General features: G+C 37.6%; 1 protein-coding gene across 2 annotated transcripts in view; it reads right to left on the minus strand.

The window, feature by feature from the left end:
- Nucleotides 1-457: 457 nt before the first annotated feature.
- The window catches only part of PTDSS1 (phosphatidylserine synthase 1), a 28,294-nt gene continuing 15,657 nt past the window's right edge, over nucleotides 458-13,094 (minus strand). Inside the window, exons 7-13 of one of the 2 annotated variants that reach the window (XM_064706458.1) lie at nucleotides 11,482-11,623; nucleotides 10,459-10,571; nucleotides 8,921-8,986; nucleotides 6,005-6,104; nucleotides 4,796-4,864; nucleotides 4,202-4,271; nucleotides 458-2,818 (exon numbers count right to left, since the gene is read on the minus strand). In XM_064706458.1, the coding sequence (XP_064562528.1) occupies nucleotides 2,709-2,818; nucleotides 4,202-4,271; nucleotides 4,796-4,864; nucleotides 6,005-6,104; nucleotides 8,921-8,986; nucleotides 10,459-10,571; nucleotides 11,482-11,623 (670 nt within the window). In that variant the 3' untranslated portion in view covers nucleotides 458-2,708. Of the gene's footprint in view, nucleotides 2,822-4,201; nucleotides 4,272-4,795; nucleotides 4,865-6,004; nucleotides 6,105-8,920; nucleotides 8,987-10,458; nucleotides 10,572-11,481; nucleotides 11,624-13,094 lie in introns of both variants that reach the window. The other variant, XM_064706457.1, reaches the window with a different exon arrangement.

The following is a 13,094-nucleotide window of genomic DNA, read 5'->3' on the forward strand; positions in this document are numbered from 1 at the left end:
AAAGAAATGGGCTGAAAATACAGTTCTCAGTCAGTGGGACTTGTGAGAACACATGAGAATTCCAGCCAGAACTGCTGATACAGGAGACAAAGTGCCATTTACCAAGCAGCACTTGAATAGTTTACTTAAGTTTCCCTTTTCCCTAGCAATCTCTCTTTTAAAGTAAAGAAAGAAAAAAACCCCAAAAACACAAGAAAAAAAACCAAACCATCAACTAAAAAAAAACCCAAAAAACCCCCAAAACACCCTGAAAACAAATAACAAAAAAACCCAAACAACCAACACCCTCCCAGCCCCTCCCCAAATGAAACACCACACAACAACCAAAAAAACCCAACCAAACACAAACATTTAAAGTAAAAAATCTTAATTGGAAATAACTTAAATGTGTTGTCAAACAACATTTTTTCAGAACAAAGCTGTTGTAATAGTGTACAGAAGTCAGCTTCCATCAAGATGACACTTCAATATTTCTCTTCCGAGTATTTTTAGGGTGCAGTTCAGCAATGTGAGCACCAGGCCTACATTTGCACAACATGTGCTTGTCCCCAAGGCAGGTAGATGATATACTTCAGCATCTGTTTACACATGTAAGCTTTGTATACATAGTTGGTGTGTATACCCCTTGCAAGTACAAAATAGGCTCTCACACTGGAAATCCACAGTACTTAAAATACCCAAACCATTAGATTTCAAATCTCTTGCTTTGGTATTGAATCAATAGAAAATTTACAATGCCACTCTTCATTCTTACACAGACTGAGTTTTTAACCAAGGAAATAAAAGAAATAACATATCTCAGTATCCAAAGAAATCTACAAATACATTCATCAATATGTAGTACATTTACAAATACAAAGGCAATATATGGAATTGCTATAGTATGAATAAAAACCAAGTAGTTGTAGGAGAGCCTGAAAGTCTTCCTAACATATTTTTTCATGTAACATTAAATGTCACTGTGGCAATGATGATACAGCAGCTCCTACTACATTACTTTCCAAGCTCCATGTTTGATTGAAAAGCAGGGTAGGAAATTAAAGGCCTCTGAAGAGCTCAGCAGCAACACTTAAGTGCATTGAAAAACATTGATAATCTGTGGCACATAGGAACTGATGGATTACACAGGATACTTTCTTCTATTTACAGTATCATACATTTGCATAAAATCTCTGCTGCATTTTTTCTTTAGTACCTAGCCTGTGGCAAATCACAGTAACATTAGTCAAAGAAAAAGCAAATCCTATTTTCTCATAAAGACTAAGTAACTAATGGGTATCACTTATCCTTGCTTAAGCTACCTACCCATCTGAATGCCTTGAATCTCAAAATTTAATTGGCACTAAAACATTTTGATAACTTAATACAGAAACTGATTGCTCATGATTGCTTACCTCTTGACTTAATCATTACATTCACTGCTGGAGAATCATCCACTTTGCTAGATGTCACAATCAATATATTAAAAAAACCCAAAAGAACACTCAGACAAAAAGTAAATCACCCTTCTCAAAAAAAAAACCAAACTGCAAGAAAGAAAAGAGAGACTTTGCTTTTGAGTATCTGATGCATGACAGGAAACACCAAAGCAATGGGCTCTATCACATCATGCTGCCTCTCAGACACCAAACACTACTGCAAGTCTTCACAAATAATTGTTTATGGAGATAGTAAGCAACTCAGCTTCAGCAAAACACTGCCTTATCACCAAGCTCAGCAGGGCATCTGAGCCTTCAAAGCAGTTCCTGACATCAGTCTGAAAATTGATTTCTGGGTCCAGCTAGGGTGGAAGCAAATAGAAGGAAGTAGGAAGAAACATTGCACACAATGTGGCACACATGAAAAAAAGACATATTTACACTTGAAAATGCAAAACACACTACAGTAGAGGAGGAAAAACAATGAAATAACATGACCTTTGTCACTGAGGACAGGAGGCATGGCCCTCTACTATGAAGCAATTTTTATATATGTATTTTAAAAACTTTTAAAAATTGAATATGTATGACTCAAGCAGGAGGACAATGTAGAAAAAAAAAAATCCCTGTGTTTGAAAATCAATTTCACATCCTTTACAAGAAACCTGGACCCATTTCCTTCCTGGTTAAACCCTGACATAAGGCCTAAAGAGCCTTTAAATAAAAGCAAGCAATATGAAATTTTTAAATACTTACTAACAGTTGCATGGGAAAGTTTCGTTGTGAAACTGAGAAGGAAAGGCAGAGCTGCTTTTAGTCCAAGGGTTGCATACTCTTCTAGAAAACAACACAATAAACCAAACCAAAAAAATTCACTCAACTACACCAACTCACTATCAGTTTACTAACCTTTGGGTTGAAGGCCTCAACTAATCTATTAAAAATGACCTTGCAACACCTGAACACAAACCAGGGAGTACCTGCTATGATATAAACAACTTTTTTTTCCAGTATACCCCTCATAAACTTTTGATGCCACCTACTGAAGAAACTAGATTTATATCAGTGAATGGCAAGTGTCATCAGGCAACAATTTATATCAGTGAATGGCAAGTGTCATCAGGCAACAATCTGTGCTACACTGGTGGCTCCATCTTCATCATCCTTCTCTTCAACACCTCCTTTTTTAAACTTTAATTTAAATATGGTCTTCCATTTGGTAATTCAGAGCCAGGTCTGATCTTCTTTGTCACTTCTGGTCACACTGTAGGATGTCTTTAGATACCACTCTTATTTCTTGCCAATTCCATTTGATACTTTTGATTTGGAGTGTCGATTCCTCCTTCTAGATGAATGGCTTTCACTATTGACTGAATGCTTTGGTGGACTATTGTCAGCACCTGCTGAGAAATAAATATCTATTTAATTAATATTAATTAATTAATTTATTTATTTATTTAGTTGACATTGTCAAGCTCCTACCCGAAAGGCAGTAAGGCTTTTTAGAGCTAGAGTGTTAACAATATGGATTATTTCAGGCTAATACAAACTGGCTGATACTTGTACTCCATCTAGTGGCCCAGTTTTTTTAAAGCAATTCTTAAGACTCCTGTAAAATTCTTCCCTCTCCTCCCTCCCCTACACCCAAAAAAATTTGAAGTTTGCTATAGCAGAGTACAGTGGTGAAACATCTTCAAATTTAGACTATATCAATAATTAAGCCTCCTCATTTTTCTTAGTGGCAGAAGTTAAGAATTATTTAAGCAAAGTCCTAAATAAGAGCAAAGAATTATTTAAGCAAAGTCTTAAATAAGACTTTAGGCAAAGTCTTTTAAGAGTACACGTCTAGACTTCAGTCTTTCAAATGACAGAATATGTTTTATTCTGAGAAAAAATGGGAGGCAGTGGGCACCAAAACAAGAAATCAAGAAAAAAATGTGAAAGAAGCTTGAAGCCTGTAATTAATGAAGTAACAGGAAGTTACAGAGAAGGGGCTTTTTAGTCAAATTTCTCCAGCATGCATAAATGGAAAAAACATTCTGAGTGCAAATCATTTTTCTCCAAAATATAAAAGTCCACAAATTTACTAAACTGAGAATAAACATCCAGAAAAATCATGTATGAAATATAAAGAAGATCTGGTTTAGGTGCTTTTCAAGCTTATGAGAAATAATAAATATTTTTAATTTTACAAACACCTGGAACATAAACTCTGACAGATAACTTCCAGGTGTGAATTTCTGATATATGTTCAATAAGCAAGACCACACCACAAAGCCTATGGAGGAGGCAGATAATTGACCTCTAGTGTAGGGAAAAGAAGTCAGAAAGAAGCTGCCTTTGCTTAGTGCAGAGAAAGCTGCTTATGGCCATCAGGACTGCACAGACAAGGTAAAAGTCAGTAAGAACACAAGCTCCAGGGCCCATTGCTGACTATTTCTTAGCAAGAAGAAATAAAAGTACAGCAAATCAAACATGCAATGTTCAGAGAGAAAACCTGCTCACAACAGTTATGAAATGCATAATGCCTAACACCTACAATAGTGGCCTGGAGTAACAACAGAAAAAATCAGTTGACACATTAAAAAAATAAATACATTTCCAAGAATCAGAATTTAAAAGTGAGCAAAGAAAAATAGCTCAGTAGATGATTTATCTGCATTGGTCCTGCAGAGATGTTCAAACAAGTCCAGCTGAAACTAGGTAAGTTTCTTAAGCCTCATTTTCTAGTGCTGAGCCTTAATTATACCATTTCAGGAATACAGCTACAGAAGTACCAATACCTCTGCTGAATTTAGAATGAAGCCAGGAAGCATCTGGACTGTATGGACTGTCTTCACTTTCTGATAAGGTCTGCAAAACAAGCACACATGTCATTGAGATGCTGGTGATTCATGTTATCAGTACTCCTCCCACTTGCAAATGGACTTAGAAACCGTAGCAGAAGTCCTCATAAAACATTCAGACAGTACTTTGGGCTTTTCCCTTCCTAGTTAGAAGGCACCACATAGATGATACAGTAAGAACTCACCACTTGCCATGTGATCTGTTGTGTAACCAAGTATTCTTAATATTCCCCTAGCATTCCACCTGTACAATGGGAACATTAGCTAACCATTCATCCTTGAATGCTGTGCTGAAATTACGGCCTCATTTTGAGTAACTAAGAGGACAGCATTCTTTAGAAACCACAGTGTAATTTGGGATCTGTCCAAGGCCTGCTGAATTCAGAGCTCTTTCTCTTGACTTCAGTTACACTCTAGACCATCCCCCCTTATCCCTATTTATGCTAACTCTGGTCAAGAATTCCAAAATCTAGGAGCTTTGGAGTTTTAACTCTGGAATGAAAAAAAGCCAGGCTTCTTTTATATAAGTACCTTTTCTCGGTGGCCGTAGTACTCTGCATACCAAACCATTCCATATAAACACAGGAAAGTTGTAAAGGCCTAAACAAGGGGGGAGAAGAAAAAGAACAACAAGAAAAACAATCTGTAAAACTTTTTCCAAATTGCTTGCTGATTCAAGGTCTCAGAGTCCCTGGAGATGCCACATTTAGACTTTCATGCTCTGTTTCTCCCTGCATCTTTTGTCAGGATAAGTAAGACTCGTGTCAACTTCAAGCTACACACAGAGCTTGCCACCAAGGGGTATGCAGAACAATTCTCAATGGGAGCAGGAAAATACATCCAGATCACCCACAGGAAACACTGCCAACAGGATTTCAGTCCACACTCTGTACAGTCATCACACAAGGGCTGGTAGACACTTGTAGGTATATTATCAAGAACCACCAGACTGGGAGAAAACCAAATTCTCCTTCTCTGCCCCATGCTTCAGACTAGGTTACATACTTGGTTTTGTGGTACTCTGACCTGAGAAGCAATTCAGTACTTCTCTCCTCTGAAGTAGCAGGAATAAAATCACCAGGCTAAATAAGAGAACAATAAATTCTGACTCCGCATCACCTGTTCTAACTGTGTTCCCAATTAGAAGGGAGAAGTATTTATCTGTCAGCCCATTATAAATGCCTTCTTTTTCACTGACTGTGAAAAATGTGCTTGGCATCAGAGTTACAAGTCTGGCAAGACAAACGTCCATTTACTGTTATAAAATGGGCATTTCATGCTGCATTTGCAGTAATCTCACTGAAGTACAGAAAGTTACAGGCTTAGTGAGAATGATTTGCTTGATAAATGAGGGTTGTTTATGTAGTTGTAGGACTTCAGTGTGGCACAACACACATTGCTTATTAACACTATCCACTTCCAGCAGGCACTACAGCAAGCTCCACCAAAGCTAGGCTCAATCAAACTGATATCATCTCTCATAAAGATAAAGCCTCCTATAACTACTGTTTGTTTCATTGTTAAGCACCAGTAATCTGCTATGTCAAAAAATGAGAAGTTATTCTATTCAATGAGAGTTCTAAGCCATCTAGCATTTGTTTTTACTAGGACATGCAAAAGGCTCTTAACCAGCATTGCCCCACAATGATCCCCTGCTGCCAACATTTCAGAGAGGAAGCTATTTAGATGCTTTCAATGCTTTTACCATGCTTTATGTTTCACATGAGAAATTTCACTTACCACACAGAGAAGCCAAAACACAACATACAGTATTTGTGTTTTGGAAAAAAGATCTTGTCCAAACTTGATGCACACAATAGCTTCAAGGAAGGCAATTACCCTGTGGGTAAATGAAAGCAGGGAGGAGAGTGATTAAAAACACTAAGGATTTAACTCACATGTTCACAACTCAGACCCCAGACTGTCACCTCTAAACAAGCACTACCCTCTAGTGAGCACTCACCTCCCTGACACCACCATTAACTGAAGCTCTGACAAATGTCATTTTCTATCTACACTTTTCTCAGCATAAACAGCACACAAAAAGTGACTGACTGGCAGTTCACTGTTCCATGGGGCTCAAGGGAACAAGGAGTGTGTGTCAACAGCAGAGAATCTTCAATTGCGCCTACCCCTGTGCTTCAGTTCTCACCACATATGAATTTCTTTTCCATGCTGAACACCCAACAGACTCCCTTGATGGATGAACTAGAACTGAGCTTTGTTTATTTCTCTACTAGATGTAAATTTACTACAATTCTAAATTGTCTAGTTTGTTTGCTTCACATGTATTTCCCATATTTTCACATATGAGAAACTTCCTATGAAACAACATTTCAAATTCTCTGAGAACCCATGCATTTGCTCTGGTTTATCTGTAACTCAGGTCCACACAACAGCCTCAGAGGATTTGGGGAGAAATGTGAGAGGAAAAAATGCAGCTTTTACTTTCCTCTCTGACATTAAAAGGATCAAAAAAAGTATCTCAATCTCTCTCTCTGCTACCAGGCGTTTACATCTTTTCAGGATCAAAAGCTATGAAGGCTTTTCCACTACTTTTTTATGAATCCAAAGTTTCTATTGTTTGCCATGAAAATAAATCTAGTTTGTATAGGTACTGAAGAGAAAATTAGGTAGGTTTAACAATATAGGTGTAGAAAAGTGACACTAAAAACCTGCATTAAAAGTGCAGGAAATTGACTCATCTCAATCTGAAGCAAATAATGAAAAACACTATTAAATTTCAAGTGTAATAGTTAGCTTACTCAATAGAGGCTTTCAGGTTGTACATCTGAGCAATGCATGAAAACTCCTCCTCACCTATGTGCAGACACACTTCACATCACATCAAGTGTTCTAGTCTCCCAAGCCTGACACTGCAGTACCCATTCCCTACCAGCACTGTTAATAACCATTTCACAAAAAAATGGCACTACTGCCTTTCAGCGAAGACCCAGTTTCCCCCACAAAAGAGGAAGGAAAATGTGTGCTTGACTAAATCACTGGTATTACACAGATGGTCCTGGTATAAGCAATAAATCACAGCTTTCCCTGTACTATTCAATGTGACTTCCAGCATGATAAATGGGGCCAAAACTTAAAAATGTGGCAGTAACACCCAACTGACCAATACACAAATCAATGAGATGCATATTAGCAAAAAACTGAGAGCAGTATTATTCTCTTTAGTAACTATTTTTCCTTCTTGTTTTATATTATTCTTACTGATCCAGCTGCAGAGTAAGAAATCATGAAGCCAGAGGGGGAAGAGAAAGACCACCATCAGGAAACAAGCACAGGGTTATGATATACTCAAAGGCATAAACCAAACAATAGGCTATTTTTAATAAAGACTCCAAAAATACAGCTGTTTGCCCTGAACTTATACATTCTTTCTGTTATTCCTGTCAAGAATACTTGGGTTAAGCACATTTTACAATAGGAAAGCTATTATAGCTGATGAAAAGAGAAAGAAGGATGCTAACAGTGAAGGGTGTTAGTGTCCTACTGAAGGGTGATGAGAGCACTCCATAGAACTAAATGTGGTAAGTTTTCTTTCAAGCAAAATGGTCTTGTAACATTCTAACAGATTTTCCTTTTTGAAAGGCTTCATCTTAATGAAAATAGTGCTATTTCAGCAAGACTGTTGCACTGACCTTGTTCATGCTTTGCATCACTTTATATCTATCAAGAGTGATGCAATAGTTATGTCAAGTTGAAAGGAAACAGTTTTGTACTAATGAAAGGCACAAATTTTAATTATACCCATAGTCAGGCTGCTTAAAATTCCATTTGTGCCTTTAGAAGTGTCTTGTTTACCACAGAGATGAATGTTCCATATACTTCTTTTAATTGCTTCAAAAATTATATTCTAGATAGTTACATTACTGGAAGATTTCATCTTTTTCTGCAATCAACAGCAACTCCTAGTGATGCTCTGTTGTTTCTAGCAGATTACAGAAGTAAGCAGTAGGAAGGAGAATACTTATTCCATACACACTTCCCACTATTAGATCAGACTGTGGGTCAATATTCTATTGCAGTAGACACAGAAGCAATCCTGCAGACATATTTGGGTATCTATTTATTGACACATGTTGCATTAATTTCTTCAGTGAGAGCTTTGGACCAAGGATGACGGGTTCTGTATCCTTAACAATTCTTCAGAAGCAAGCATGCAAACTCTTCATTTAAAGGTATTCTCGAAGAGAAAAAGAGATTGCAGTCAGGGTCACCATGGTTCATAGCACACTCAGAGACACAGTGGATAACCATGCCTTGTTTCACTGCCTTCTTCCTCTGCTGTGATGCTGCTAACAGCAGCAATGCCCACCTTGGCAGCCAGGGAAACTTCACCATCACAGCCATCAAGCTGTAGAGGTAAGAACTTTTTCCTTCTCACCTGACTAAGAATGGGCAGAAAGGCCAATGGTGCTTTGAAAGAGCCTAGCTTTATCCACCAGTTCCTAGTTATTCCTTCTGTTGTCCTTACTCATTCCATTACTTCCCATGTTCTTCCTCCAAATTCAGAATTTCCCTTCCCTCTGAACTTGCAAAACCAAAACAAGACCAGGCTTCATGGGAACTGCAGTTCCTGTGGTGGACCCATCCTTGACAATTGTCCAAGTGCTTCAGGAATGCAGCAAGAATACTTACCCAAACACCCAGCACTGAGTTCCCACCCTCTTGCACTGTGTGTCTGTGAGGTAAGCATAGTATTGCCTGAGAAGGAAAGAAAGAAAATTCTTCAGTGAAGTTGAAAGTCCCCAGAATATTTACATTTAGAAAAAAAATTGTTACAGATGTATCTATAGTGAAAATGAAGTGGTGATGGTTAAATTCACATGCAATCATCCTGGATGTCTACCAGATGGCTTCACTTCTAGCAGGACAGATTATCACATATATCAAATAGCTTGAGACAACACAGAAAACAATCCTGAGAGCAAGGACTGGGAAAGTACCCAAACTAGTAGGCTAGCAACATTTGTCTCCTGCCTCTCCAGAGTCTCCAATTCTTATAGAAAAACTGCAACAGTTTCAAAAGAATTAGAGAATCCCTCATTTTTTTCCACAGTTTGTCTTGTATTTATTAACAACCACATTTTCTTGAGAAATGTGGGCTTGAATATTTAAAGAATATGGCTATTGCATATTATGTTTGAATGGTCTAACCACTGGCATATTTTCCTCTCAAGAACAGTAAAATTTTTCTCTATTCTGAAAACAGTATGGAGGCCATTCTGCTCTGCTCTCTATGCTCCAGAAATTTAGGAGTTTTGAGAGGGGAATTCCAAAGAAGTGGAATCAAAGTTTCTGTTCTCAGTTTCTGATTTCCACTGACAGATGGAGAAGACAAGTGTTATTACTCCAACAATACAAAGACTGCTAAAGAATAAAGACTTCTACAGGAGTGCAAGTGCTACAAAGGAAAAAAAAAAACATGCAAATTCACCTATACAAGAGGTCACAGGGTATTTTGGGTGATTTAATTAATAGTGTGAAATCACTGCACATAACTTCAGACACTATTTGAGGAATAAACCAATTCATGGCTGCCATTTAACTCTCAAAGGTAACATCACTTTGGACATGAACAGGGAATTCTCTGCTTCTAAATTCAGATCTGTGTGCATTCTGTCTACCTCCAATTATGGAATGGGGAAAAAAAGAAAATTAAGGAACTTTGCTAACAAGGTAAAACAGCATGCATGACCAAAAGCAGATTCATGTTCCTATACAGCTGTCAACGCTGCATAAATATTGCTCTGTTCTCACAATAAGCTACTGCTCAATCACAATCAGGAGCTGTTAGAAAAATCAACAGCTCTGGTTTTCCTCATCTACACTTTTGGGAGCACCTGACTCACTAACTTGAATACTTTCACATGCAGTCCTCAAGGATAACATATGTAGCTACCTCACAAAACAGGGAGATGCTACACAAACAAGAGAAGAAACAGACTGGCTCTACATCCCTATGGCAACACTGTTGTTATGTACATTTTACCTCATTATTTTATTTGTGAGGAAATACATTTTATTGACAAGAGAGTATTGTTTTGCATTTTATGGTGGAAAAAGCATACATTTGTGAAATTTGCCATACTTATTCACAAACTTTATGCAGTTCTTGGATGCCTAGAAGTTAAGCTACTTTAAACTGAAAAAAAACGCTAAAGCAAAAAAATTACCTTACAGTGGGTGCTGTAATGATTCCTATGAAGAGAATTCTCCCCCAGCTTAAAGGGTGGCTTGCTTGGAACACAAAGATATGTTTCAGAAAGAATGTGTTCAACTCAGTTAGCTAGATCAAAAAAAAAGCTAGTTAATAATGTTCAACTTACATAATTCCTAATGAATTAGTACAGAAACTGTGCAAAGAATAATATGGAAACTAAAACAAGGAATTCCTGCTGTGTCTTTTGCTAGGACAAACAAGTAATATACTAGTAAAACAAAGAATTCTCCCCTAGAAACCTCTATCAAAGTATTTGCTCTCTTTCCCAAAACTCTTTAAGGGACCAGACACTAATTCATCCTGTAGAGATCTTCTGATAACTTGCACATCCTAAATCAAGTACAAATAACCAAGGCAATTTTGGAAGAGAAGCAGAAGAGATCATACATTTGAAAAAAACCTCAAACAACTATATCAAATATTTATGGTTCTCCTTTAAAACACCAAATTAAGAATTTTTTTTTTAAATCACAAAAGTTTTAGTTTTAGGATCTTAAAGCGTTTGTGACACACTATAGAGTCTTGCTGGACCAATGACAGTATTCTGAGTATCACTGATCTGTTCAACAGTCAATGGGAAAGGAAAAAAATCCAAGAAAAGCAAAGCAAAACAAACAAATACACACTCCCCACACAAACCACACTTAACCCCGTCACATTAACACAACAAAATAAAAATAAATTAAAATTCCACCACCTAAACTCTACTGACTAGCAGTTTCTAAATCTGTGTCAATTGCAAAAAGCCAATACAGCAATCTGTAACATTTGGCTTTTTCCACAGATTCTGTAATTACACTCTTGAACTACCACATAACTCCCATGAAAGTGCCCTGTCCAATTCCTCATCATCACTTCATTTAACTGTGTACTTCAGTAACAGACACACAGTCCATCAGAATATTTTTTTAGTCCAACACAGGCAGCAAGTAACTGAGCTGATGGCAGCTCTGATTTCACAGAATTGATTTCTTACCTGCCAAATAATCATGAAAAGGTAGACTCCAGCCACCCTCTGAAATGAAGACTTTGGGTCAAACCAGCGGACGTAGGTCCAGCTGGCTGGGGTGAACTGTAACACAGCTCTTTTGATCTTCCCTGTGGTTGTGTGAATGTCCCTGGGAAAAATAATGCCTGCAGTAAATACAAGGAATATGCCAGAAGGAAAAAACCAAAAAAGCAACAGCTCTGTTACTGATGCTTCTGAGGAACAACCACATTTTTTTGGTCAGCAGAGATCTTCTCAGACACAACTATGTACCAGGCAAGGGGGGGGGGGGATTCAGAAAAATAATCTATTAAGCATTTCAGTCAAGGTGTGTATTCTGCTAGAAAATTCTGCCCTTCTCTATCCTCAGTCAATAACTCAGTAACTAACTACAAAACACATTTATCATTCTCTTCACAAAGAAACAAGGACAGCAATTCTGCAACTTCCTTGGAAAATCCAGAGGTTATTTCTTCCTAGTTTATGTTGCTACTGCTCTTCCCCCAAACACTCCTTGTTCTAGAGCTCACTGACATCAATCCTTCAAGAATCTGTAAGATTCATTATTCATTATTTGTATCAGGGACTGGGCTCCACAGGTTTGATAATACTACACCTCCAGCACACACAAGTCCTGCTGTTCTGATAGCAGATGCATGTGGACCTCCTGGAGAGGAGTGATAACTGTTAAAAGCAAGAAAGCATTTAAATTCCATTTCAAAAGGGAATTTTAATGTAGGCTCATCTGACGTGTTACTGATTCTTGCTTTTGATAATATTAATTCAGATGAGCAACAGCATCCAAAGGACACAGAATCTAAGAAAAACTCAGAGCTTCCTCTTCTGAAGGAAGACTAGCAGGACTAGAAGCCATTTTTCACCCTGTTATTTCTGTGGCCCTTCTAGACAAAAAAAAAAAAAATCCAAAAAATTCTCAGATTTGATAATTCCAATATTTGTGTTCTTCTAGGCTAGAGAGAGCTTAGATTAGGGAGAATCTTCTAAACTTTAAGATCTGTATTTATTAAATGAAAAAAAAAAGGAAAACTAAAAGGGCACAAGTAAAAGCTTCTCATTCTCATGAAGCAGCATCTTCATGTTAAAGGTCAGAAAAATCTACTCATGCATTAAAAAGAATATGAGGAAAGATTATTTCACAAAGACAGTAAAGACTAGTTGTGCCATAGATAGTCTGCTGTTTAAACTTTCAGTGAGCCCCTCTAAAGACAGAAGGACCATCAACTCTAATAGAAATGCAGGAGAACTGAATTCAGACTAAAGGCTGGATGGTTCTTAGAGTAATTACAAATCTGTGAGCAAAAAAAGAAAGCAGTAGAGAAATTCACACAAGATACAAATTTGGAAATCAAGATCTGAGTTCCTTTTCCCTCTCTCAAGGCAATTCACTGCACTTGACCCTGTTTCATGCATACCATTGGTAATGTGCAGATATGCATGCTTGTTACCAGCTAGCAGGGCAGAAGGCAGGACAGGGCCAAAAAGCTATGGAAGAAACCACACCTGGACAGCTAGGAACTGACATACTAGGCGATAAGCTGCTGCCCTTTTACACAGCAAATGCCTCTTTATTTTACAATTAC

This window comes from Zonotrichia leucophrys, chromosome 2, assembly GCF_028769735.1.
Source record: "Zonotrichia leucophrys gambelii isolate GWCS_2022_RI chromosome 2, RI_Zleu_2.0, whole genome shotgun sequence".
Taxonomy (NCBI): Eukaryota; Metazoa; Chordata; class Aves; order Passeriformes; family Passerellidae; genus Zonotrichia; species Zonotrichia leucophrys.